Source organism: Carettochelys insculpta, chromosome 6 (assembly GCF_033958435.1).
Source record: "Carettochelys insculpta isolate YL-2023 chromosome 6, ASM3395843v1, whole genome shotgun sequence".
Classification (NCBI taxonomy): Eukaryota; Metazoa; Chordata; order Testudines; family Carettochelyidae; genus Carettochelys; species Carettochelys insculpta.
Window position 1 is genome coordinate 122,639,162 of NC_134142.1, and position 27,833 is coordinate 122,666,994.

Consider the following 27,833-nt stretch of genomic DNA (forward strand, 5'->3'; position numbering starts at 1 on the left):
CTTAGGAGGGAGGCCCCTCCCCGGTGCGAGTGTTCAGCCTGGGGAAAAGCCCCCGGGGCAGATTTGAGAAGGTTAAGTTGGCCTGGGAGGCTGGGATCAGAGGTCTATAGGAGGCAGCCATTGATCATGAACAAGAGCTGATAGGCCGTGCCAGGGGCAGGCCAGGGTATGTCTTCCCGTGGGCAAAGGGGAGGGAGCCGTGGAGGTGTCAGCTGTGTACTGCTGTAGCTGCGCCCATGTGAAAGGTTGTTGTAGCAATTCCTAGATCCCATGGCCAGAAGGAGCCCCAGTGAACAGGGCTGGCAACAGACTTGGCTGGTCCCTGCACCCTATGGGATGGGCTCAGCTGGGGGCTCCCCAGAAAGGGTGGGGCCTCTGTGGGAAGGGGTGGAGCCTTGGTGGGAAGGGGTGGGGCCTCCGTGGGAAGGGGTGGGACCTCAGGTGGAAGGACAGGGCCTCGGGTGGATGGGGCAGGGCCTCGGGTGGATGGGGCAGGGCTCCGACAGCCAACCCTCAGTGCTGTCTGGGCCACGCTGCAGCTCCCCCAGCCAGCCCTCAGCACCACGTGGGCCTTTGGAGGTGACTGGAAGGGGCCAAGGCTCCAGCCCTCATTGTTGCCATGGTAGCAGCAGCAGTCCAGAGCCCCAGGCACTTTTAATTGCTGTGCCCCAGGCAGCTGCCCCCTTGGCACCCTTCCCCAGGTCAACAGTCGTGACGGTGGACATCCCGTCTCACCTGCAGTCGGACACAGGCCCTGCGGTACCCTGTTTGAATAGAGCAGAGCTTTCAGGACACATCCCATCTGCACTGAGAATCCACCATCACGTGGGGGGAGTTGTTCCCCTGACATTATCCTCCCTGTGAAAACCTTGCCCCTATTCCCAGTCTGACCTCGCCTCGCTTCAGCCAACAGCCAGGAGAGCTTGTGATATGCAACGTAACGGTGTCAGTGAAAAAACCCACCAAAAAATCCCCAGCCAGCCAAGCTCTGCTGCTCAGCAATCAGGGATGGACGCAGTCAGGCAGGCAAAAAACACCCTGTTCCTGGAATAGCTTCTTCTGTCGAGAACTGACCTAGGATATGTAAAAGACCTCGTCTCATGATCTATGTCTGTGCAAGGGTATGTCTTCTGTAGCTCTTCTGCTAGAAGCATTTCCCAGACCGGATGAAAAGCTCCAAGGCTTGGCTCTCTTACCAATAGAAGTTGGTCCCATAAAAGACATTTCAGCCCCTGCCAATGGTCCTTCTAAACTTTCCCACCCATAGGTGGATTTTTTCCCCATCCGCGTGGAATAATTTTACGTGCACCAAGGCATGTGCAGATGTGCACTACCCCAGGGAAAAATCTTCTCGCTGTGGATGCTCTGCTAATCAGGTGGGCAGCACTGGACTCTTGTCTGAGCAGCTGCACAAGCACATAGCATACAGGAAATGCTGGTGCCACCCCCACCTTGTGTCTGTTGCCCTCAGCCCAACCCAGTTAAAAAAATGCAGCATAAGCTACACGGTGCCTCTTCCTCGTGTAGACAAGACTCAGCTGCAGGTGGCTAGACCGCATGAAGTGGGCTTTAGGAGTCTATCCAGCCATGCAGCAAGGATGTATGCTGTTAAATCAACAAGGCCTGACATCCAGTTCTCTCACTGGCCCTCTGGCAGTGCAGTGGGGATAGGGAATTATTACCTCTGGGGAGAAGTTATTGACACCACCCGCCCCTCCCAGGTGCTGTTAGAGGGACTGGCAGCAGGCAGGTCTCCGCACAGTTACAGGCCTGCTCTGAGGCAGGAGGGGATCAGTGTTTCCTGTAAGCTGAGCGCTTGGGCAGCTGTTCTGGTGCGAGTCAGGTGCTGCCCAGCTGACCAGCAGAATGCTCACAGCCGGCAGCGTGTGTTCTTCGGTGGTGCACATCCACACATGCCTTGGTGCACAGAACAAATTTTTTTCCACACGTGGATGGCAAAAATTGTTACATAGGGAGCTCTCGCCTGGTGCTGAGATGCAGTCGCTTCTGGAGTGGAGCGCGGGGCTGTTTGACAGGAATACAGCAGAGGGAAGTGAAAGAGGCTCCTGTAGTCAGCTGAAGCCACAGCTGGGGGTGGGGCCCAGGGTGGACAGAGGGAAGCAAAATGGAATTACCCAACCAGGACGTTACTATTTTTGCTGTTTGTGTTACGGTAGCTGCCAGAGGCTGTAAGTGGGGTCAGAACCCTGTAGTGTCACTGCTGCCCAGACCGTGTGAGACGGTGCAGCCCCCAGGGACTTACAGCTTCCATCGCGCACCGCGGCTCAGTGGCCTGAGCCGGTTACCAGGAACAGAAGGCGGGTCTCTCAACCCAGGCCCTGCCCGCCTCTCAGTCCAGCCAGCCTGCCATGGGGTCACCACCTGATGCTGGTGGGGGGAAAGGAGCCAGGAATAGCTTCTTCCCCTCAACCTATCACAGAGCGGGATCACCTGGGGTCAAAAGGCACACCCCCCCTGCTCCCACAGCAAGAGCACCCTAGGAACAGTGTTCCCTCTTTGTTTTTTCCATCCATGTGTGGAATATTTTTGTGCACTGAGCATGTGCGGATGTGCACCACCCAGAGAGCCACAGGCTGTTGGCTGTGAGCACTTTGCTTGCAGAGAACACTGCCCAGCACCCCCATTTGTGCATAGCCCTTTTCAGGTCTGCTCAGATGCTGCAACCCAAGCTGCTGTTGGGGGGGTCCACCATCCAAACCCCGCAGGTTTCTCCAGCCTCCCCCTCACCTGGTGTTTTTAACCTCCCCGGATGTGAGCATGAAGAGCGGAAGGAAAAGCGCTCGCTCGGCTGCTGCTACGCTCCTCTACCCCTCCCCCTCCCCCGCAGCCCCACGACTGGGCCCTCCCTCGTGGGAAAAAGTGGGGGATAGAAATCTGCATAATCATTTCCTCCAAGCTCCACTGCCAACGCCTCCCCTCCATGCCTCTGCCCGGCACTGTGGCCACAAGGTGCCGGTGAGCCTCCGGGTGGAGTCGTCCCCTGTGTCATCTAAGCCCCCAGCTCCCTGAGCTGCTACCGCGCGCCCGGCGCCAGCATGGCCAGGACCCCGTGCGCCCTCCATCTGCTTCTGCGGCTTCTATTCGTGTCGCCTCTCAATGGTGAGTTGAAGGAAGGAGGACAGAGAGCCCTCTTCGGGGGGGCATGTGCCGGGGTGGGTGTCTGGTGGTCCCACTGATCTTTCCCATCCATTGTGTGGATTTTTTCTGTGCATTTACTGAATAATTTTTTATGTGCACTACCCATAGAAACAAAGGCCAACTGTGGTGCTCAGCTATACAGCTGGATGGAACTAAACGTCTCCTGGGGGCTGCACAAACGCCCGGCTTACTGGGAACCCTGGTGTCTAAACTCAGAGCACCTGGTGGGGCCAGAGATTGGAGGGGGAGGCAGTAGGGCAGAGGTGTTAGCATGGTATCGGCCCCCAGTTTTGGGGGAGATGGTGATTGGGGTGTGAAGACCAACCCTGGGCATGGCCATTGATTCGTGGGTTCCTCTTATTGTACCCTCTGCGGGAGGGCTGGCCACTTGGAAAGGGAGGGGTGACCAGAGAGAGAAACAGAAGCGTCCCGGCTGCCTGGCTACATCTGGTGTGGCCCATAAAGGGAGGGCAATGGGGTTTACACCCCTTTGCCCTCACTTTTGCCAACCCGATTAGATGCCCTAAGTCATTAGAGATCCCCTGGGCTAGATGGCCTTGTTCCTTTCCCTAGACATTGCGTAGCTGTGTAGCCTCCAACCTGGGCTGCGCCCGAGCAGCGTCCAGTCTGCAAATCATTCCCAGCTATTTCTCTGTGTGCTGCAGCTGGCCAGCTGCGCCCTAGCTTGTCCGAGGCTTGTTTATACTATAGGGTGATTTCAGCTCACTCCCAGACTCAGATTTCCCCCCAGAAATCTATGTCCTTTACAGCCCGACCCTGTCCAGAGGCCAATCCACATTCATATAAAGTCCATCCTGTTATTCATAAAAATAACATGCCCTCCTCGTGTTCATCTTGAGCTTCCTGGACACCTCAAATAAGACACGAGATTGGATAAAGCAGCAAAACAATGTTGCGAACTGCAAAAATGGAGACTGGGAGAGAGTACAAGTAATGAGCGGGACCCTGCAAAATTCATGGTCCAATTTGGTCATTTTTCAGGTCATAGGATTTTAAAACTCGTAAATGTCACGATTTCAACTCTTTCTATCAGAAATGGCACTGAGCTGTAATTGTAAGGGTCCTGACCCAGAAAGGAAATGTGTGTGTATGTGGTAGGGGTCACAAGGTTATTGTCAGGCAGGGTTGCTGTACAGCGACCTTTATTTCTGTGCTGCTTCTGGTGACAGCAGGGCTCTCAGAGCTGGGGGGATGGAGAGCAGCGGCTGATGGCCAGGAGCTCCACCCTGAAGGCAAAGCCACTGCCAGCAGCAGTGCAGAGGTAAGGATGGCTGAGTATGGTATCGCTACCCTTCCTTCTGGGCTGCTGCCTGCACAGTAGTAGTAGTAGTAGTAGGCATCCTTCAGTCTGCATAGACTATGGATCTCGCCCTTTATAGTTTCAATTGAGGACTTCATTTAGGTAAACACTGGTCCCTTAATCAGCAGCCACCATCTGACTGCCCAGCTCTGAAGGAAGCACAGAAGTAAGGGTGGCACTACCACATCCTCTAAAATAACCTTACGACCTCCGTGGAACTCCCTTTGGGTCAGGAGCCTCAATTTGAAAAATGCTGGTCTCCTCCATGAAATCTGTGTAGTATAGACCTCGGGTCCACCATCACTGACACACTGTCGTTGGACACTGAGCTAAATAGGAGGATCGGAAAAGCAGCCACAACTCTGTCCAGACTCAGCAAGAGAGTGTGGAATAACAACAAGCTGTACACTCACACCAAAATGTAAGTCTACAGAGCCTGCATCCTCAGCACCGTCCTTTATAGCAGCGAGACTTGGATCCTGTATGCCCGCCAGGAAAAGAGGCTGAACGTCTTCCACTTGCACTGCCTCAGGCGCATCCTTGGAATATCATGGAAGGACAGAGTGACCAACACCGCCATCCTCAAGCAAGCTGGAATCCCAACCATGCACACCCTCCTCAGGCAGCGTCGGCTCCGCTGGCTTGGCCACGTTCACAGGATGAATGATGGAAGGATTCCAAAAGACATCCTGTATGGTGAGCTAGCCTCTGGCAAAAGACCTCCTGGACACCCCCAGTTGCGCTACAAAGATGTCTGCAAGAGAGACCTCAGAGAGGTAGACATCGAGCTGGACAACTGGGAAGAACTAGCAGATGCCCGCAGCAGATGGAGGCAGGGGTTACACAAGGGCCTTCAGAAGGGCGAGATGAAGATCAGACAGCTACCAGAGGAGAAGTGAGTGCACAGAAAGCACAATAAGGACTTGCCAGACACCCACCACATCTGCAAGAGATGTAGCAAGGACTGTCACTCTTGTGTGGGTCTTCATAGTCACAGTAGACACTGTAAATGAAGTCTTCAATTGAAACTATAAAGGGTGCGATCCATAGTCTGCAGACTGAAGGATGCCTACTACTAGAGTAAAAGCACACTGAAGCCTGGATTTCCCAGGGGGAGGCCAGATTACATGGTCCATGATTTGTCTTTTTAAGAATTTGGTAAGGCTCTAGTAGTGAGGCACAAAGGTGAGAGAGGATCCCCAGTGAAGGGCCTCTATGGTGATATAATTAGAAGGGATGCCTCTTTGTTTATGAGAAGACTTATGGTTTCAGAGAACAAGGGACTTTCATGGCTTTGTTTAAATCCTTTTCAGCCAGGGCCTTGAGCAGCTAAGCTAAGTGAGGCGACTGGCGCCTCACTTAACACGCTGTGTTAAATTCAAAGCGAAGCTTTCTCAGCAGTGTGACTGACCAAACTTCTTAGGACAGGACCTTTCTCTGCTTCAATAGCTGCCTTGTTTGTCCTTTCTGGTGCCATGAATCGATGGCTGTAGAGGTGGAGAGGAGGAGGAAACTTATCCGTGGTTCTTTGGAGAGGAAGCCTATAAGGAAAGATGCTCCCTGCTTGTTTGGTGTCCCGTCCTGCTTGATATGTCTGTTTTCAGCATAAATGCATATGAAGCAGAGCGTCCTTCCCTTGCCTGAGAGAGGCCTGTTTCATTACCATCATCATCAATAATGGTGGGCTCAGCTCCCATTGGTGTCTGATGCCTCTCTGACGATTTCCTTCCATCTTTCCCTGTCCCGTGCAGAGTGACTTAGTTTCTGTAGACTGACTCCGCGTCAATCTACTACATCATCTATCCGTTCTCCGTGGGGTCTGCCTCTCTTATTCGAACCGTCCACTATGCCAAATACCAGGGTCTTGATTTTTCGTTCATCGTTCATTCTGCAAATATGCCCGCACAGTTGCCAGCCTCCATTTGGAATACGTAAAAACAAAGAGTCGTCCTCCAGCGCCTTAAAGACTAACAGGTTTATTTGGTCAGAAGCGTTTGTGGGTAAAAACCACATGCATACACCTGGTGGAGTGCTCCTTATCCATTAAAGCTTTTGCTCAAGTGAATCTGTTGGTCTTTAAGGTACCACGGGACTCCTTGTTGTTTTTGCAGATACAGGCTAACCCGGCACCCCCTCTGAGGTTTGGAATCTGTGTTACCAAGGCCAGAGGGTGCGCTCTTAGGCCTGGTCTACACTAGGGAACCAAGTAGATCCCAGATATGCAATTCTAGCTACGCGAGCGACTTTCTGTGCTAGTGCAGATCAGGGCACTGATGGCCGAGCCCAGAGAGATCGATTTGGCTGTGTCTTAACACGTGGCAAAATCGAACTCGGGAAGCTCGACCGTGGCACGGTGATCGTCTCATAAGTTTAGATGTACCCTTACAATGTCACACAGGATGCAACCACAGCTATTTCGTCAGGGCAGTACAGACGAGCAAATGGTGATTGGTCAAATCATCCCTTACAAGCAGGACTGCTGTTGGGTGGGGGACCCCAGGGAGCAGTGCGCTCAGGGCTCGGTGATTCAGAAGGGCCTGGACCTCCCAGCCACCGCCGCTGCTATGGCGGGAGTGGTGCTGGTCAGAATCCTGAGCCCATTACATCACCACCGGAGTCCCAGAGGTCTGAGGTACTGAGACAGCCTGGAAGAAGCTAGGTCCAGCCCCGTCTCTTCTACCCAAGGCCACGCCCCTTCCACCCAAGGCCACGCCCCTTTCAGGGCCTCTCCCCTCCTTGCCCAGGAGGACACCAAATCTGTCAGCCCTCTGCTCACAAGGCATCCTTTGTACAAAGACTATTACACAAGGGTGTAGCATGTGGGCACAGACAGCAGAGCCAACAGACCATGTGGCAAGGCTGGAGGGGGGCACAGCTCTGTGCCCCTGGAAAGGGTGGGGCCAAGGGTGGAAGGGGCGTGGCCTAGGGCAGTCATCGGTGATGCCCTGAGTTGACAGACATACCCCAGCCTGGACCTCCTTGGTGGTTAGAGACACCTGGGCTGGGTGCCCTGGGTCATCAGGGATATCCGAGGCGAGACGCCCTTACTAATTTCAGCCATTCTGAGCTGGAGGGCCTTAATCATCAGTGATGCTCCAGGCTGGACACTTGAAACTTTGTCATGGGACCCTGTCAACTTTCCCCTTAACTCTGCCCAACTTTAAATCCTTGGAGGGGGCGGTTTCCCCTCCTGCCAGTGGGCCCTTCCGCTGAGCAAGTGCGGCTGTTCGGAGGGGAATAGCTGTGCCCAAGGACGGCTCAGATCCCCGGCTTCCAAACATCTGTGGATCCCTTATGTAAGGGGCACCCAGCCATGAGCAGCTTGTGAAACTCACGGACCGTGGGGCTCAAGGGCAAATCGTTCCCATGCTCCAAATCAACCCAGGTGAGTCAGCAGCTCAAGGGGATGAACGGACTCCTCTTCCGAAAGGGGCAGCCCCCGCCGAGCTCTCCGGCCTGTCACAATCTCCGCTGGTCTCTCTCCTGCTCAGCACCCACTCCCCATCCTGGTCTCATGAGCACCCCCACCAGTGTGGGAACCCTCCAATGCCCCCCCCCCCGATGGGCATCTCTAATCCCTGCTCCATGCTGATACAGGAACCCTGCAGCAGCCCCCACCTAAGCAGTACCCCCAGTTGTGAGCCTCTCAACAGCCGGACCCCCTCCACCCACCTCCACGCAAGTACAGCCTCCTGTCTGGGGTCCCGCCCCCTCATGGGAACTCCCTCAACATGGTCCCCCCAAGTAGCACCCCTAATCTGTGATTCTCTCCATTGCAGGAACCTCTCCCCCAGCTCCCCAGCTAGCACCCTCTATCTGTGAGCTCCCCCCATTGCGGGAACCCCTCCTCCAGCCCCTCCCCCACCAAAGCCTCTGACTTCTCCAGCCTCCAGGACACCTGGATCCTTCGGGCTGAGAGCCATGCAGTGTCATCAGCTCACCCTATTTGGCATTTCACGTAAAGCCCCAGCTGCTGGACTCGTGCTTGAATACGAGTCGCGATTGGTTTTAAAACACAGTGAAAATCTCCAGGCCTTGCTGAGAACTGCGAGCAGCCATGACCCTTGGTGGCTCAGAAGCCAGATCAGGAAAACTGCTTATGTATCGCTGTAACAGAAAAAAACCAAACCAAACCAAAACAACCCTCTCGAGATATTTTAAAGCAATCTCATTATACCAGGGCTCTTGCCACATGGCTTTGGAGTGCCTGGGGACAGAAATACAGCAGCAGAAGGGTAGAGATTCGGACAAAAAAACACACACCAGCTTTCTGTATGATTGTGCTAAGATGCCGACAACAGCTATTTCCTTGTGGGCTGTGGTTTGGTGTGTGAAGAAAGCTCACAAAGCAAACCTCTGCTTTCCCCATGTTGATTTCCTGCTAATAGCCTTGGGGTGAATAAGCTAGAGCTGCTCGGGGGCTGGAGTGGGAAGTGCTGGCAACCAGAACTCCTGGGTTCTAGCTCCACCTGTGGAAGGAGACTAGGATTCAATGCTCCTTGTAAGCTGAGTGTTTGGGTGGCTGCCTAGGAGACATTCAGGTGCCTCCCAGCTGATGCATGGACCATGTGCCTCAATTCACCTAATAAAACTTATTCTACCAATAGATGGAAAAATTAGAGGGACCATAGGTGGGGATCTAGTGATTTGGAGCCAGAATGAGCAAGCTTTGCTGTTGCTCTGTCTCCCCTGGCCTGCAATGGAGTGAAAATGCCTCTCGGGGCTGGCAAGGACATGCAGCTGCACAGTTGTACTGCTCCAACTCCATTCGTGAGTCCAGTTTGGCATGCGCACCCTGAGTTTCACTTCCATTTCCCAACAGCAAGCGTAAAACTACAAAAGCCCCCCAGCCACGCTGGCAGTGAGCGATTGCTGATTCTTTCATACCACCGAGTTATCATAGAATCCTAGGGCTGGAAGGGCCCTCAGGAGGTCATCGAGTGCAGCCCCCTGCCTAAAGCAGGATCAACCCCAACTAAGTCATCCCAGCCAGGGCTTGGTCAAACCAGGACTTAAAAACCTCTAGGGATGGCAGTTCCATCACCTCTCCAGGTAACACATTCCAGTGCTTCACCGCCCGCCTGGGGAAATCATGGCATATAAAGACCGCTCGTCCATGTCAGCCTGGGGAGAGCTTGAACCAACGCAGCATGAGAAATGCGAGGTTGGCCCACTTCTGCCAGCAGCAACGGCGGGAGCAGCTCTAGCAAAGAGCACTTCAGTTGGTGTAACGTCGCTTGTGAGGGGGATGATCACACCCGGAATGACATGAGTTGCAGCTGCCGAGGCCGTAGTGTAAACATGGAGCTTTGAGCAGAGTCTAGCAGGTTGCTTGTTTCACACTCGGGCTTTCAACACAGCAGGGCCTCTTCCTCTTTCAGTTCTTATCACCTGCCCCTACGAAACAGGCTGGGGCCGGGAGCAGGTGGTTAGCGCAGTTGCTGACACTGGGGGAGCACTTAGCAATGCCACGGCGCACCATGCAGGGAGTTAAACAGATGGATTATAGCAGGCGATAGAACCGCTGTCGCTAAGGCTTGGTAGATGATTACGCTGCGTGCTCTAAAATCCACACACCCACTCGAATTGGCTGGAAAACTGCTGTTCCTGTCGGGACAGTGGGCCCGATGTCAGCGGATGCTCACACATGCCCCCCACTGATGGCAGGGAGAGCTGTTATCTCTCCCAGCAGCCTGCGTCTTGAGCAAAAGAGTCGTCAAAGAGTAAGGGTAGAATTTGGCTCTTCGATTGTGGGGCACAAGGCTCTTGCAGCCTTGCAGCTTCTGAAGCTAAGCACCACCCACGTCATGAAAGTCTGTGTAGGCTACAGCCTATGCCAGCGTGCCTTGCATCACTCGCGGGGGCTGGAGCAGCTACGTGACAGCAGAGCTTAGAGCAGCGACGTTAGAGAGTGTGTTGGGGCATGGAGGCCTGAGTGTGGCCTGGTGGAGTGTTATGTTCACTAGCTGGTCTCAGCCTGCAGGGGACGCCTCGTGGAAATTTGGCTTCTGTTTAAGAGCCGCTCTGCCAAAGGCCGCCCGCAGATTTGAATCTTGTTCCTGTGCTATCGTCAAGGCAGAGAGCATCATATGAATTCCCTGACAGCCTCCTTTGTGAGCACAGAGTTAAGGTGGCCCTGGGCGGTGTTGTGCCCTTCCACAATGCTAAGTTCAGCCGAAGTCAGACCTCAGAAAAGCAGGAAATAGGGAGCTCAGGTGAAGGCCCACATAACCTTAACTCTGCCCTCCTAGCAACGCAGCCAGAAGCTGGGGGAGAGGAGCGGGGCAGGGCCACGTCACACTGCTTTCCCCTGCCAGTGAGGTGGGGGGGGCTAGGGTTAGGGTTGGGGTTGGGGGGGGCTGACCCCTGCTGTGAGTGGGGGGGGCCGACCCCTGCTGTGCAGGCCTGGACCCCCAGCTACACCCTCAGTGTGCCCCGAGGCTACGGCCCTGAGCCCCTCCCACCCATGCCGTTTGGGGGGCGCTTGTGCCCCATTCGTCGGCCCCGACTCTAAAACGTAGCTCCCGCCGCCGTGACTCGCCCACTGCACCGGTGTAATAACCCCTCCTCCGGGGGGGGCGGCATGCTCGCCTCCATGGAATCACAACACAGCCTCGCTTCCCTCGCCTGTTGGAGATCAGCCCCCACCCCAGACATACACACTGCGACACTGGTGCAAGCGCGTCTGGTGCGGATGCTCACTACTTATGCACCGGGCTGGTGTGGCTGGGAAACACGGCTTTCACTGGTCTCTGTGGCCGTGCTGGACTGGCTGGGGCAGTGAAGCCACGCTCCCAGCAGTGTGGGCTGGCTGTACGCTCCCCTAAGCCTCTTCTCAGCTCCCACACAGGTGGCAGGGCCGGCCCAGATGCTGGTTCATAGGAATCCTGGTGGGTGTTCCCCGCTAAGACTGCAAAATCCCATTCACCAACCCAGTGCCAAGCTCCTGCCCCTGGTCAGGCCAGTAACTTTAAACAGTGTCCTCCAGTGACGGAGCCACCTGAGGGCTCACACTGATTTGTTTCCTCCTGTAGTTCCAGGGGAAAGCAGATCTGAAGGAAATAGCAGAGTCCAGAGAAATGCCCCCCTGGAGGCATAGAAAAGAGGCTCGAGTTGGCAGCTCAGCAGCTGTTCTGTGCTCCCTGGTGTCCGCTGTCTGCCAACAACTTCCCCCCAAAATGGGAAATTGTTGCCCAAATGATGGAGTATTGTGTCCGGTTCTGGGCGCTGCATTTCAAGAAAGATGTGGAGAAATTGGAAAGGGTCCAGAAAAGAGCAACAAGAATGATTAAAGGTCTAGAGAACGTGACCTGTGAAGAAAGGCTGAAAGAATTGGGCTTGTTTAGTTTAGGAAAGAGAAGATTGAGGGGGGACATGATAGCGGTTTTCAGGTATCTAAAAGGGTGTCACAAGGAGGAGGGAGAAAACTTGTTCTCGTTGGCCTCTGAGGATAGAACAAGAGGCAATGGGCTTAAACTGCAGCAAGGAAGGTTTAGGTTGGACATTAGGAAAAGTTCCTAACTGTCAGGGTGGTCAAACACTGGAATAAATTGCCTGGGGTGGTTGTGGAATCTCCATCTCTGGAGATATTTAAGAACAGGTTGGATAAATGCCTATCAGGAATGGTTTAGACAGTACTTGGTCCTGCCATGAGGGCAGGGGGCTGGACTCGATGGCCTCTCAAGGTCCCATCCAGTCCTAGCATTCTATGATTCCATGACTCTATGGAGGCAGATAAATGTAACCCTCAGAAAATGGGGCTGGCAGAGGTCTGGTACATGCTGCTCCCCTCGTATAACATTAGCTCTGCCCCCATGGAGCGATGCCCCAGCCTGGCCTTGCTGCTCTCCGCCCAGCTGGGACAGAGCACTGTGGGGACACGGGAGGAAGGGTCAGAACTAAGGTGATCGGCAGTCGCATGTAGCTGGGGAATGCAGTGCAACACAGACAGCAAGAGGTTCACTGACTCAGTCCCCATGTCTGCTTCCCAAGGGCATCCTTGGCTGGCACCTACTCAGAGCACAGGGGTGGTCCTTTCCCCTGAAGGGGGCACCAGCCCCAGGCTCTGTGGCACAGGGTATGGGACATGGGGCCTTGCACTTCTAGCTCCAACTTGGGGGGACCAGGCAGCTTAAGGGGTGGGAAGAGATATAGGTCACCGGCTCTGACTCCATGGCTGAAAGCGGTTCTGGTCTGACACCTCTTCAGAGGTTCCCACTGTGAGCTGAGTTTGTCAGATCTCAGCACGAATTTCCCCCTGTCCCACAAGTTGCACTAACCAGCCCCCGGTTCATGGAGGGTGGCTGGGGGCTGGAGAGAATATACTGTACAAACTGATTGCCCATCCTATGATTCCCCCCAACCCAGTTCCTATGTGGGGTGCTCTCTCAGCTCTAGGTGCACAGCAAGCTGGCTGGTCTCTTACCCGCTAATGTTGCAATGACTGCCGCATGATGCAAGCAGGGTGGGAAGGCGTGAGGTGACAGGAGCTCACCAGGGCTAAGAGCAGGGCTGGTGTCAAACCACACAGCACAAAAGACAGAACCAAAGCGGGGTTCGCACGATGGAGAGATGGTAAGAGCGTGGCGCTTGAATTAGACACCAGGTCAGGGTTGTGCGCAGTTGGGCATCACCTCTATGCAGCAGAGATCACAGGGCAGGGGGAGGGTTGGAGGAGGAGTGAAGGAGTCTCCCCAATTTTCCCACTAATTTTTTCCATCCATGTGTGGAATAAGTTTTGTTACGTGCACAGGGGCATGTGATGATGTGCACCACAGCAGAAATGCAGGCAATGAAATCTTTTCCTGGGCAGCTGCCCAAGCACTCAGCTTGCAGGGAGTGCTGGTCCCCACCCTGGATGGGCAGGGGGCTGCCTGGAAGGACACTCCTGGGGGCTACTCTGACTCAGTTTCCATCCATCCCCTTCTCCCCTGCAGGTCCAGCCCCGACCCTGGGGTACAACATTGATTCCACTCACCCGAAGGTGCTGGCCCCCAACGCAAGTAAGAATTTCGGGTACCAGGTGCTCCAGTCCAAAGATGAAAGGTAAGAGACATAACCCCACACCATGAGAGACCCAGTGTCCTGTGAACAGGGGAGTGGGATCTTGGGAAGCATAGGGAGGTGAGAGGCAGGAGTCCCAGGTTCGGTCCTGGCTATGGGGAAGGGAGCAGGAGCTACTGGCTCAGAGGGGCAGGGAACCAGGACTCCTGGGTTCTCTCCTGGCTGCAAGGAGGGAATGGGAGCTAGCGGCTTAGGGTGGGTGGGACTGGCTTTCCAGACCCTTGGGGTCCATTGTCGGCTCTAGAAGGCCAAGCAGATTCATTCCTAATGCAGGAGGCAGCGTCCTGCACCAAGGCCCCAGAGCATGGTGCGTTTCAGTGGCTACAATCGCCAGCAGTGGGCTCCATTTCAGACGGGGGAGGGCAGCTGTAACCAGGATTCCATTCCAGGCTCTTCTCAGGCACCAGGAAACTCCCGGGGGGCGGTTTTGCAGGCGGCAACTTAGCAATTAACTGACAGGAGCAGCGACCCTCATTCTCCTATAAATACCGAGGAGAGCTGTAGCATAAGCACTGTGTTGATGTTTATGGCTGCCTTTTACATATTTTCTCTAAGGCAACACCTTCCAAAGAGACAGTGAATGAAACAAAAACACCAGCCCACGGTGGCGAAAAATAAAACAGGGGGAAACTGATTCACTTTTCTTTTTTCAGTTCATCAGGGTGGGGAACCTCCAGCCGCGGGTCTGAATCCAGACTGCAGCTTGTCTGCACCCAGACCCTGCGGCTCAGGGCTCTGCTCCACAGCATCTGGCCCACAGTGGGGTTGGGGGTACAGAGTGCTGAGCCTCATGGGCTGGATCAGGCAAGCCAGAGCCGGATCCAGACCATGGGTTGTGCTGGGATCTGGGGGTAGGAAGCGACTCCAGGCTCCATGGCTGCTGTTCCCCCAGCTGGGGGAAGGGGAAGGGGAGTAGCAGAGCCACCTGGAGGCGGCATACTGCTGCTCTGATTGGCTGGAATTCTGGCCAGTCAGAGCAGTGAAGGTAGCACCTGGGAGCAGGGCTGGGGCCCAGAGCTGTGAGCATCAGGGATGAACTGGTAAAGCCGACCCTGGGCACCTCAGCCCTTCCTGTGCCCCCTCCAACCCCGACTCCCCATTTCCACCTTCCTGCCAGGTCCCTCGGCCGACCCTGGCCCCTCCCTTCCAGATGCCACACCCCAAATCCTCAAGCACTCTTCTTCCCACCTAGAGGCACACCCCCAACCTGCACCTGTACCCCCTCATGCCTAGACCTCCACCTCAAACTGCTCCTGCCCCCTCCCTCCTGCTCAGACCCCCACCCCTTCCTGCACTTCCCACCCCCCCACAGCCACTCTGGACACCCCCATGCAAATTCCCCACCCGCAGCCCACTCCTGCAGCCCACTCTGGCCCAGATCACCCACCCCCAGCCAAATCCTGCCCTGTCCCTCCTGCCCATCCCGCCCCCAATTTCCAGCCTGCCCCTCCCTCACACCCAGGCCGCATAGCCCTGGACCCCGTGCACTCAGGGACCACATCAGGACCAGAAAAAGGCTCCCCACCCCTGAATCACATAGAAGGCTTAATAATTTCGGTACTTCCCGCTACTGTGGCTGGGTTAAAAAAAGAGATGAAATATGACACATCATTTAAAAAAATACATACCAGAAAAGCCAGGAAACCGAACCAGCAAAAATCCAATTTCGACAGTGCACACTCACATAAACAAAAACCAGCAGCCCAAAAATAGCCCAACCTAGTTATTTAAACCATTTCTTTATTGCCCCATTGCTCTATAGACCTTTAAAAAGAGCCGCTTTCAAGAGTCTAATTAAATGCTGGATGTTAGCAGCATAGATCTATAACCAACAAATTTTGTCAACCAAATCTTGGCTTGGATTTAATTATATGCACTGAATGGTTTGTGCAAAGAATTATGAATAAACACAAACGATTGGAAAGAGGTCCCTGGCACGTCTAAGGGTCTGAGAGTATAACCCTTACTTCCGTGAAATTCACCGAAGACTTTGCCACCAGCAGAAATATCAAAGCCTTAAGTAAACAGAAGCTGAGACTACTTACCAGTTGGAAGAGAAAGATGCACAGCGCTGCAGACACAGCTGTGAAAGGGCTGGCTGCTTAGGCAGCATTTGTTTGTATCTGCCCGTGGAAAGGACCAGCAGCTCCTTAAAAGGTGTTTTGGAGAAAAGTCCTAGAATTCAAAAGTTCAGTTTCAACCCTGCTGAGGACTCAATATCTGCGTGTAACAGTCTGTTGAGGCCCCAGTTGGTAACCTGAACCACACCCCACTGTCGTCAAAGGAAAGGCTCTCATGGGCAAAAACAAGAGTAGATGGCCACCAGTGTTCCTTGTAAGCTGAGCACCTGAGCAGCCGCCCAGAAAAAATTCAGGTGCCTTTCAGCTGATTAGAGGAGCACCACCCACAGCCGGCAGCCTGTGTTTGTATTGGTGGTGTACATCTGCACATGCCTTGGTGCACGTAGCAAAATTTATTCCACCCATAAATGGAAAGAAAAATAGAGGGAATCCTGATGGCCGCCCTCAGGTATTGCCATTGGCTCCAAAATTGGAGAAAACGGGAAAGTTTTCAGTGTAATTGAAGCAATATTTGTAGGGTGGTGCCTGGTGACTGTTTCTCAGCAAAAAGGTAAGATCCCACATGGTCATTTCTTAGCTCTGCTGCTCGTGCAGCGAAGCAATGAAACATCCAAAGCTGGGCTAACCTGAATGTGCATGGGGCAGTAGCCCCTTCCCCTGCCTGAGCAGACCCATGTCTACAAGGGGCTTGCTCTTCCCAGCCTTTGTAACAGGGCAACCTGTGAGGACAAGGGCAGATCTGCAGCAATCATCTCTTGAGCTTCCTTCCCCACCCAGGCCTCCCTGAACCGGCTTATCTCAATGCACTTGAATAAAGTGCTGCAGAAGTTCCCAGCCCTGCTTGTGGATCTGCCCGATATACCTCTCGTAATATACTGGGGGGGTCCTGGGCCAAGCTGAGAGAACCAACCCTAGGCAAATTGCTTAAAACCGGGCCACTTACAGCCCAGGCTAGATTCTCCTTGTCAATAAGGCGAACCAAGCCAGCCACAAAAGTACATCAGCTGCCCGTCTGGCCAGCTAGAAGCTACACAAGCAAACCCACAGATTCTCCAGATGCTCCTAACACCCAGACCAACAACCCTCCTTACTCAGGAGAGGTTATGAACACCTATTTCACCAAATCCACACAGTCTTCTAGGCCCCCAAGGATGTAGCCACATTCCCAGGTCAATATATACTTAGATCTTACCCACAACAGCACACTGGGCCAATCCTCTAAAATCTAAAGGTTGAGAAAGAAAGAAAGAACAAGGTGAGAAAGAAAACTTGTTAAAGTGGTACGTTACATACATCAGTTAGAGATACTGGTGCAGGCCACAGGGATGATATAGGCTGCTGTTCTTGAAAGTCTGAAAAAACATCCTCGGAGGGATAGGTCCCCTGGTCCACCCAGGCTTAGTTCATGAGGACTGAAGAAGAACAAGATGCTCACTGCCAGGGACATATTTATAGACTTCACATGTGGAGAGAAAAATCCTTTCTTCTTCACATAGGCTGTGGCCGCACTCGGCTAAAACTTCAAAGTGGCCATGCAAACGGCCATTTCGAAGATTACAAACGAGGAGCTGAACTGAATATTCAGCGCCTCATTAGCATTAGGATGCTTCCGGCCGTGGCGCTTCGGAAGCGCCGCTTTCAAATGCGAGCGGCTGGGCGCAGCTACACGGGGGTCCTTTTCGAAAGGACCCCACACATTTCAAAATCCCCTTATAAGGGGATTTCGAAATGGCCATTTTTGAAGTTTTGGCCGTGTGATCGCAGCCATAGGCAGTGGAGGGTCCCCTGACCAGGTGACCTGTTGTGGCATTCTGCCATTGGCCACGTGGTTGGACAGCACGTCTAAGTCACTTTCTGTGCGAAGTGGAATCCAGGGCTGAGCCTCTGTTCCTTTGTTCAGCCCATGTCGCCTGACTGGAGGGTTGATCACACCTTCCATTGTCAAACAGAAATGTGTGAGCATAAGCTTTCATGGGCAAAGACCCACTTCATCAGCTGCAGTATGGGTCTTTGTGCACGGAAGCTTATGCTCATACATTTCTGTTAGTCTATAAGGTGCCACAGGACCCCGGTTGCTTTTGCAGATCCAGACGAACGCAGCTACCCCTCTGATACTTGACACCTTCCATTGTGAATCCTTAGCGCTAAAACATTTCTAATATGGGTAGAGAGCCCATAGCTATAACTTTGCATACAAAGATGGTACAGATAAACTAGTAGCATAAACAGATTCAGTGAATCACCAGCTTTCATTAGACACCGCACCTGGCCCACCTGGCACGAGATTTGGGGCACACTTAATATAGTGGGTGCAGAAATGGTTTTCATATTTAATTTAAAAATCGAGTAACAGCACATAGAGCTGGAAAGGACCTTAGGAGGTCATTAAGTCCAGTCCCCTGCCCTCTTGGCAGGACCAAGCACCATCCTTCTATTTTTTTTTTTCCCTATTTGCCCCACGTCCCAAAAGGGCCCCCTCAGGGACTGAGCTCACAACCATAGGTTCAGCAGGCCAATGCTCAAACACCTCTGCATGCCTGCTGGTAGAGCAGAGACTAGCCAGCCCCAGGGGAGGAGAGGAGAGTGCACTATCTTTTCAATCAGTGTGACTGGGGAGGAGGGAGAGACAGGATGGGAACAACAGCTTAAGTAGCTTTGGGCTGGCTAATGAGGGGAGAAGAATAAGCCAACAGAGGCAAGAAATCACTGTGGCAGCTCACCTCTGCGTCTGTTCTGCTCTTGCCAGGAATGGAACCAGGATCTCAGACGCTCTGATTCTAACCCAGCTGCTCCTGATTTCAGGGGGGCTGCCAGTCCCTCTTGCCCCTGCTACATGGCATCCTGGATTGCCAGGCCCCTGTCAACACTTTCCCTTATGGAATCCCACGCCCAGCCAGTGTACAGTCATTCCTGGGTCATCCTAAACCACGATGCCAATTTCCTGTTCCACTTTCACTACCTGAAACCGTGCTGCATCTGCCAGGGCCAGACGGGAAGTGAAAGCATGTTGGGGGGGGGGACCCACGGAGGGGCTGCCTGGAACACAGCCCTCAGAAAGGATGTGGAGTCTCATCATGGGTTAGAGCAGCGGGGTGGGAGGGCTGGGAGCCAGGCTAGCTGGGTTCTCCCCCCTGCCTGAGCAGTGTCCCTGGTGGGCAGGTATTTCCCATCTCATCCGCCTTGTTTCCCAGTCTCCTCGTGGGAGCGCCAGGTGACCAGAACACCACGGGGCAGCTGTACTGGTGCAACGTGAAGAGTGACGACTGCCAGGCCATCGCCCTGCCAGGTGGGGCTGAGGAGCAATGGGGGCGGCAGGGAGGCCCTGCATGGGGCACTGCACTGAACCCAGTTCCCTCTCCTTGCAGACAGTGCTCAGATGCCGCACCTGGGCATGTCCCTGGCCAGTGACAGTGCAGGCGACCAGCTGATGGTGAGCGTGCAGGGGGTGAGGGGACACCCGCTGCTGGAGGGGCCCTGAGAGGACATCTTCAGCTCTGCTGGGGAATCAACATCCTGCCCCACATGGGGACAGGCTCGATGGGGTGTCTCTCTGCCATCTCCTTGTGGGTTCTCCTGCTCTGTTGGGATCACACCTGGAGACCCAGGCCCCTTCCCCAGCTCCCCTCCCTGTCGGGGGTGGCTCCGTTATAGGGGTGCTGATTCCCAGGACTAAGGGTGCCCCCCGAACCTTCTACCTGGCTGGTCACTGCCTGCTCGGTGCCTCCCTTAGGCCTGCGGCGCTGGGCTGAACCGGACGTGTGATGGGAACCTGTACCTGAGTGGAGCCTGCTACCTCTTCAAGGGAGACCTGAAGCAGCCCAAGGAGATCACGCCGGGGTATGAAAGTAAGGAACAGACAAAGTTCAAAGTCCCCAGCCCCCATCGCTTTCCCACAGAACCCACGAGTCCTGACCCCCCCGCACTCCAGCCCCCTCTTTGGTTCCCCACAGAATGCCTGAAGGGGAAGGTGGATCTGGTGTTTCTCTTTGATGGATCCAACAGCATGACCACGGCACAGTTCAATGCCATCAAGGACTTCATGAGCGATGTGATAGAGAAGCTAAGAAACAGCACGATACACGTACGGGATCAACTCCTGCCCTTCCTGGTCCTGGGGGCGCTGCCCTGCAAACACTGACCTGGCCCCATCTCCCCAGACGGGGCTATGGAACTCTGCCCCACATCACAGTCATGCCCCAGTCCCAGCTTGGCACTAGGGGGCGTTCTGTTACAGGGCTCTGACCGTGCCCTATCTCCCAGATTAGCACTAGGGGGCGCTGTGTTATGGGGCTCTGACCGTGCCCTATCTCCCAGATTAGCACTAGGGGGCGCTGTGTTATGGGGCTCTGACTGTGCCTTACCTTCCAAATTAGCACTAGGGGGCGCTGTGCTGTGGGGCTCTGATCGTGCCCTATCTCACAGTTTAGCACTAGGGGGCGCTGTGTTATGGGGCTCTGACCGTGCCCTATCTCCCAGATTAGCACTAGGGGGCGCTGTGTTATGGGGCTCTGACCGTGCCCTATCTCCCAGATTAGCACTAGGGGGCGCTGTGTTATGGGGCTCTGACCGTGCCCTATCTCCCAGATTAGCACTAGGGGGCGCTGTGTTATGGGGCTCTGATCGTGCCCTATCTCCCAGTTTAGCACTAGGGGGCGTTGTGTTACGGGGCTCTGACCATGCCCTGTCTCACAGTTTAGCACCTGGGAGCGCTGTGCCGTGGGGGGTCTGGCCAGGCCCTATTTCCCGGTTTGGCTCGGGGGCAGGGGTGTGAGTCCTCAGTGCTGTTCTGACAGCTCCTTTCCCCACCAGTTTGCCGCGGTGCAGTTTAGCAGCGAGGTGAAGACAGAGTTTGACTTTAACGATTACACACGAAACCCAAACCCCCGGAAACTCCTCAAGAAGGTGCAGCACATGAAATCCCTGACAAACACCTTCCGGGCCATCCAATATGTTACGTGAGTCACCTGGGAAGTGGGAGGGTGAGCCTGGGGTTGTAACCACATCCCACACCCAACCCCAGAGGTGGCTGCATCTCTGTGCTGGGGGTGGGTCCCTGAGCAAACAGCTGCTGTGCCCAGTTCTAGAAGCGGACGCTCCTGAGTCTTTCCCCTGTGTCCTGCAGAACGAAGGTTTTCACGCCCCAGCGTGGTGCCCGGGAAGGGGTGAGGCAAGTGATGATCATTGTCACAGATGGGGACCCCACTGACCAAGGGAACGTTCAGGATGCCGAACAGAAGAAAATTGTTCGCTATATTATCGGGGTAAGGAATCTGGAGTCCTGCCTCCCAGCCCTTTGCTCTGACCACCTGCCCTCCCACCACGGGGCAGAGAACCCAGGCGTCCTGCCTCCCAGCCCCCCAGTGTAACCCACTAGAGCAGGGGTTCCCAAACTTTTCAGCATCACATCCCTCTTTTGATTTTTGAGAAACCCTCCCACGTCCCACCTCTTTTTTACCATGGGCCCAGTTGCCCCAGCTGCCTGTGAGCCGCCTGCCTGAGCCCCTCTCCTCCCCCAAAGCCAGGCACCACCAGCCCCTCATCTAACCCCATCCTGTTCCTCTTCCCCAGCCCACACTCACTCACCCACCTTTGCAAGAGGCAGCTAACTCCATGTGGGTCTTTGCCAGCTGCCTGCTTTTTATAGTGGTCACCCACCTGAACTGGCAGGGTCTGAGAGCTGGAATCAAGGGCTGGCTTTTTCTTCTGGTGGGGAAAATGTCTGGAGGCGGGGCTGGGTTGCCTTGCCTTCCCCCGGGAATTTCTTCACACCCCCTGCGGGGGCATGATCCCAGTTTGGGAAATCATACTGTAGAGCCCCCTGTGCTACCACCACTGGGCAGAGAACCCAGGCGTCCTGCCTCCCAGCCCCCCACTGTAGCCCTCTAGATCCCCCTGCGCTCCCACAGCAGGGCAGACAACTCCGATGTCCTAGCCCACTAGGAATGATGTGGGCTCCCCTCTCCTTGTCCGCAGATTGGCAATAACTTTCAGAAGGACAAGTCCGAGGTCTTGAAACAATTCGCCTCCAGCCCCACCAGCGAGTTTGTGAAGGAGCTGGACAGCGTGGAGAAGCTCAAAGGCCTCTTCAGCGAGCTGCAGGCCAAGATCTACGACATCGAAGGTGCCAGCACCTTCCCGTGGGGGCTGGATAGAGGGGACAGCCTGGCAGCATGCCCAGTCCCCATCACCCCCTGGTGGTTACACTAGATGCACACAAGGCCCAGCGCCCCATGGTGGTTACACTAAATGCACACAGGCCCCAGCACCCCCTGGTGCTTACGTTAGATGCACACAGCCCCAGCACCCCCGGTGGTTACACGAGATTTAGCGACAGGGAGATGGGGGGTGCTCCCCTGCTGCCGCTCCAAGGGCTGCCTCCTCAGCTGACATCCCCGGCTGCCCCATGCCTTGAGCAGTCAGGAAGGAAGCAGCAGTGGCAGCCGCATGGGTGGGCTCCCAGCTCCCTGCACCTCGTGGAGCTGGGAAGGAAGCGGCAGCAGTGCTCATGCCTCTTCCGGCTTTCCTGAGCCCTGGGGAGGCAGCAAGGAGGTGGAAGCAGCTGGTGGTTCCCCCAAGCCTGGGGGAGGTGAGACAGAGCTCCTACCTTTTTAGGGCCCTGCTGGCTCCCTCTTCCCGCGGCTGGAGAGCAGGCACTCACCTACAGTACATGCCCTCTGGCCAGCAGCTGGTGAGGGAAAAGGTTGGCCGGGATCCAAATACAGGACAATTGGCCCCTTTTTTAAAAACAAGTAGGGACGCCTTTATCGGTACCTTAAATATGGGACTGTCCTGCCCAGTACGGGATGGATGGTCAGTGCACCTAGATGCACACAACTGCCAGCGCCCCCTGGTGGATGCAGTAGAAGCACATAATTCCCAGCGCCCCCTGGTGGATGTACTAGATGCACACGGCCCCCAGCGCCCCTTGGTGGATGCACTACCTGTTCACGGCCCCCCCGGTCCCCCAGTGGATGGTCTGGACAGGGAGAACAGCCCAGAGCGCACACAGGACACAGAACTCAGCAGCTCCCCCACGGCTGACAAACTGAGGCAATAATCAGAACCCAGGGGTCCTGACGCTGCCTCACCTCATTTCTCTAACCCAGTGGACCTCACTCCCCCTCCAGAGCCTCTGGTAGGACCCAGGTGTCCGGGCTCCCAGCCCCCACCCCACTCCTGCACTTAGGTGCAGCTGCCTCTGGGGTGCAGAGGTCATGGGTCATGGGCTGCTCCACTCTCCTACCCCTCCTCTGTCTTGCAGGTACCAGCAATCGCAGCTCCTTCCACCTGGAGCTCTCATCCAGCGGGTTCAGTGTGGACCTGTCCAAAGTGAGATACAAGGAGGGCCCAGGGATGTGGGGGTTTGGGGTGGTGGAGGGGCCAGGGTTAATGAGTGACAGGAGGGTGGGGGAGGGCCCAGGGATGTGGGGGTTTGGGGTGAGGGAGGGACCAGGGCTAGTGAGTGACAGGAGGCTGGGGGAGGGCCCAGGGCTAGTGAGTGACAGGAAGGTGTAGGGGGAGCCAGGGCTAGTGAGTGGCAGCAGGGAGCGGGCTGTGGGGGTTCAGAGTTGAGGGGGCTGGAGCATCAGGGGGTTGAATGGGGCCCTGGGCCGAGGAGGTTTGGGAGGGTGGATACTCTGGGCCATGGGGTTTCAGAGGGGGCACGGGGGGGGCAGGGCTATAGGGGTTCAGGAGGCAGGACCTGTCCTCTGAGGGGCTGGGCTGTGGGAGTTCAGCAGGGCCTGGGGGGTGCTGAGCTGTGAGCATTAAAGGGATCCCAGAGGGATCCAAGCATGGAAGTGGAGGGCTGCCCCATTCCTCTGCCCCATGGTGCCCCCCTCTCTCTCCATGCAGGGCCAGGTGATGCTGGGGACCGTGGGGGCTGACAATTGGGCAGGGGGCCTGATTGAGTTGCACAGCGACCTGACGCAGGAGACCTTCATCAGCAGCCCCTTGGCCAGGGAGGAGATAAAGGATGCCTACATGGGTATGTGACCCCCCAGCCCTTAGGGCCTCCCAGGCACCCCAGTAGCCCCCACCTGTGGGATGGGGAGTGGGGGTCCCTTGACTGGCTCTGTGATGCAGCTGCCTCTGGGATGGAGTGCGGCAGCTGTTTATACAAGGATCCGTCACCCAGCTCGCACACAGGGGAATCCCCAGCTTGTTCCTGTAGCCCTGGGGTGAGACCAGCAGGTCTGCTGTGAAGCTCTCCGGCTGCTGATCGGGGCACCCCTGCCGCCTGGCTGCACCTCCGAGGGCAGGGTCTGTGCAGCCCCCTCTCACCCCGAGGCCTTCCCTGCCCCCAGGCTATGCGGTGAAGTCCCTGTGGCACCAGAACAGACTGTTCTATGCTGTGGGAGCCCCCCGCCACCAGCACATTGGGGCCATCGTCCTGTTTCGAAAGGACCCTGAGAGCTTCAACTGGACAGATACGCAGTCCATCAAGGGTGTGCAAGTGAGAACCAGGGCCCTTGCGGGTGGGCTCTTCTGCAGGGCACGAGCAGGAGGCTCAGCAGGGGCCGCTGTGCTGGGGGGTGGGGCGGGGGGCTCAGCAGGGGGCGCTGTGCTGCGGGGGTGGGGTGAGGGGCTCAGCGGGGGGCGCTGTGCTGCGGGGGTGGGGTGAGGGGCTCAGCGGGGGGCGCTGTGCTGTGGGGGTGGGGTGAGGGGCTCAGCAGGGGGCGCTGTGCTGCGGGGGTGGGGTGAGGGGCTCAGCGGGGGGCGCTGTGCTGTGGGGGTGGGGTGAGGGGCTCAGCAGGGGGCGCTGTGCTGAGGGGGATGGGGCCGAGGGCTCAGCGGGGGGCGCTGTGCTGTGGGGGTGGGGTGAGGGGCTCAGCGGGGGGCGCTGTGCTGCGGGGGTGGGGTGAGGGGCTCAGCGGGGGGCGCTGTGCTGCGGGGGTGGGGTGAGGGGCTCAGCAGGGGGCGCTGTGCTGCGGGGGTGGGGTGAGGGGCTCAGCAGGGGGCGCTGTGCTGTGGGGGTGGGGCAGGGGGCTCAGCGGGGGGCGCTGTGCTGCGGGGGTGGGGTGAGGGGCTCAGCAGAGGGTGCTGTGCTGTGGGGGTGGGGCAGGGGGCTCAGCGGGGGGCGCTGTGCTGCGGGGGTGGGGTGAGGGGCTCAGCAGGGGGCGCTGTGCTGTGGGGGTGGGGCGGGGGGCTCAGCAGGGGGCGCTGTGCTGCGGGGGTGGGGCCGAGGGCTCAGCGGGGGGCGCTGTGCTGCGGGGGTGGGGTGAGGGGCTCAGCAGGGGGCGCTGTGCTGTGGGGGTGGGGCGGGGGGCTCAGCAGGGGGCGCTGTGCTGCGGGGGTGGGGCCGAGGGCTCAGCGGGGGGCGCTGTGCTGCGGGGGTGGGGTGAGGGGCTCAGCAGAGGGTGCTGTGCTGTGGGGGTGGGGCGGGGGGCTCAGCAGGGAGCACTGTGCACAGGGAGCAACATGCTGCCCACTAGGAGGCGGTGTGGTTGCCCCCACCCCTCTGATCAGCACCTCCCTTTGGTTGCAGATTGGCTCCTATTTCGGGGCGGCTCTGTGCTCGGTGGATGTGGACGGGGATGGGGACACAGACATGCTGCTAGTGGGGGCTCCCCTGTACTATGAGGAGCAGAGTGGGGGCCGGGTCCACATATATCGCTGGGGTCAGGTGAGTAACCGCTCTAGGAAGCAAAGAGAGAGCTGGGGGGCCCAGCATGGGGCTGGCAATCCCCCCGGCAGGGGGTTCTCTCCTGCAGGGGCATTAGGGAGTCCCCAGGGCTGTGCTGGGGTCCCAGCAGGGGGCGCTCTCGGGGGGATTCCCAGGGTATTCTGGGGTCCAAGCAGAGGCGCTCTTGGGGGGACACTAGGGGGTTCCCTGGGCTGTGCTGGGGTCCCAGCAGAGGGCTCCAGCTCTGTATCTAACCCCTCTGTACCTGCTCTGCAGGATGAGCTCACCAGTGCCGGGGTGCTACGGGGAGACGCAGGGAACCCGCTGGGCCGCTTTGGCACAGCCATCACCGCACTGGCCGACCTGAACGGGGACGGCTGGGCTGATGTAGCCGTGGGGGCGCCGCTGGAGAGTGAGGAGCGGGGCGCTGTCTATATATACAACGGCCACAAGAGGGAGCTCATCACGCGCAACAGCCAGGTCAGAAGAGGCAGAAGGGAGCGCTGTGCTGCAGGGCTTCCTGGCTGTGCCCCACCTCCGTGAGCCATCTCCCAGCCTGGCACTAGGGGGTGCTGTGCCCTGGGGGAGGTCTCAGCCATGACCCATCTTCCAGCCTGGCAGTAGGGGGTGCTGTGCCCTGGGGGAGGTCCCAGCTATGTCCTGTCTCCCAGCCTGGCACTAGGGGGCCATGGGGCAGGTCCCAGCTATGTCCTGTCTCCCAGCCTGGCACTAGGGGGCCATGGGGCAGGTCCCAGCTATGTCCTGTCTCCCAGCCTGGCACTAGGGGGCCATGGGGCAGGTCCCAGCTATGTCCTGTCTCCCAGCCTGGCACTAGGGGGCCATGGGGCAGGTCCCATCTATGTCCAGTCTCCCAGCCTGGCACTAGGGAGCACTGTGCCCTGGGGAGTTCTGGCCACATGCCATCTCCTGGTATTACCCTTGGGGATGATACCAAGCTGAGAGGCTTTGCAAGTGCATTGGAGGATAGGGTTAACATTGAAAATGTTGCGGAGAAACTGGCGAAACAGGTTGAGGTGAGTAGGATCAACTAAGAAGAAATGCCAAACATGCCGCTTGGGGAGGAACAATCAGTTCCAGGCATACAAAATGGGAAGGGACTCGCTAGGAGAGAGTACGGCACAAAGGGCTTGTCTACGCTAGTCCCCTCTTTGAAGGGGGCGTGTAATGGAGCCCTACTGAATAGCAATGAGGCACTGGGCTGCATATACAGTACCTCATTAGCATCATTCCCGCCATGCAAACTCCAAAGTTGCTAACGTCGAAGCGCCGGCAAGCCCTGTAGCCACGAGCACTTCGAAGTGTCCTTACTTTTCCCTTATGTTTTGGGAGTAAGGGCACTTGGAAGCTGCCTGGGTACTTCAAGGTGCCCACGGCTACACGGCCCACCAGCACTTTCAAGTTAGCAACTTGGAAGTTCAGGTGGTGGGAATTATGCTAATGAGGTGCTGCATATGCAGAGCAGCTCCTCATTGCTATGCTTTGATCAGGCTCTGTTACATGCCCCCTTTGAAGGAGGGAGCTAGTGTAGACAAGCCCAAAGGGATCTAGAGGTCATAGCGGACCACAAGCGAAATATGAGTCAACAGTATGATGCTGGATGCAAAAAAATCAAACATGATTCTGGGATGAATTAACAGGAGTGTTGCGGGCAAGACACAGGAAATATTTCTACCATTCTACGCTGAGCTGATTAGGCCTCAATTGGAGGACTGTATCTAGGTCTGGGCACCACATTTCAGGAAAGAAGTGGAGAAACTGGAGAAGATCCAGAGAAGAGTAACAAGAATGATGAAAGTAACAGAGAGAAAGCTGTGCTAGTCTATATACTATCAAGACAAAAAAGCAGTCTAGTAGCACTTTAAAGACTAACAAAATAATTTATCAGGTGATGAGCTTTTGTGGGACAGATGAAGGGTCTAGAGAACATGAGCGATGAGGGAAGACTGAAAAAACTAGGCTTGTTTAGTTTGGAAAAGAAGACGGAGAGAGAACATGATAACGGCTTTCAAGCTTGTTACAAGGGGGAGGGAAAAATATTCTTAACTGCTGAGGATAGGACAAGGAGCAATGGGCTTAAATTGCAGCAAGGGCAGGTAAGGTCGGACATTAGGAAAAACTTCCTGGCAGGGTGTTAAGCACTGGAATAAATTGCTTAGGGAGGTTGTGGAATCTCCACCACCGGAGATATTTACAAGCAGGTCAGCCAGACATCTGTCAGGGATGCTCTAGTGGTGCTTGGTCCTGCTGTGGCCCAGGGACCAGACTCGATGACCTCTCAAGGTTCCTTCCGGTTCTAGTGTTCTGTGAGTCTGTGATTGTGGGGTATTTGCCATAGGGACTTTGCCATTCACATTCTCACGTGATCCCGCCCCCACCTCCATGTCCTGCAGAGAATTGAGGGATCAACAATCTCTCCAGGCCTGAAATACTTTGGCCAATCCATCCACGGACAGATGGACCTCAGTGAAGATGGACTAACGGACATCGCCGTGGGGGCTCTCGGAGAGGTGGTCGTGCTGAGGTGAAGCTGTTTAGTGGATTTCTGGCTTCTCTTCCGTGAGAG

General features: G+C 56.0%; 1 protein-coding gene across 1 annotated transcript in view; it reads left to right on the forward strand.

The window, feature by feature from the left end:
• Positions 1-2,990: 2,990 nt before the first annotated feature.
• LOC142014962 (integrin alpha-L-like) overlaps positions 2,991-27,833 on the forward strand; it is a 38,846-nt gene continuing 14,003 nt past the window's right edge. Inside the window, exons 1-15 of the mRNA XM_074998294.1 lie at positions 2,991-3,120; positions 13,417-13,525; positions 18,816-18,910; positions 18,990-19,054; positions 19,355-19,469; positions 19,575-19,705; positions 20,434-20,579; positions 20,747-20,885; positions 21,598-21,745; positions 22,886-22,953; positions 23,479-23,611; positions 23,931-24,079; positions 25,112-25,249; positions 25,526-25,729; positions 27,661-27,791. Of these exons, the coding sequence (XP_074854395.1) occupies positions 3,057-3,120; positions 13,417-13,525; positions 18,816-18,910; positions 18,990-19,054; positions 19,355-19,469; positions 19,575-19,705; positions 20,434-20,579; positions 20,747-20,885; positions 21,598-21,745; positions 22,886-22,953; positions 23,479-23,611; positions 23,931-24,079; positions 25,112-25,249; positions 25,526-25,729; positions 27,661-27,791 (1,835 nt within the window). The 5' untranslated portion in view covers positions 2,991-3,056. The remainder of the gene's footprint in view (positions 3,121-13,416; positions 13,526-18,815; positions 18,911-18,989; positions 19,055-19,354; positions 19,470-19,574; positions 19,706-20,433; positions 20,580-20,746; positions 20,886-21,597; positions 21,746-22,885; positions 22,954-23,478; positions 23,612-23,930; positions 24,080-25,111; positions 25,250-25,525; positions 25,730-27,660; positions 27,792-27,833) is intronic.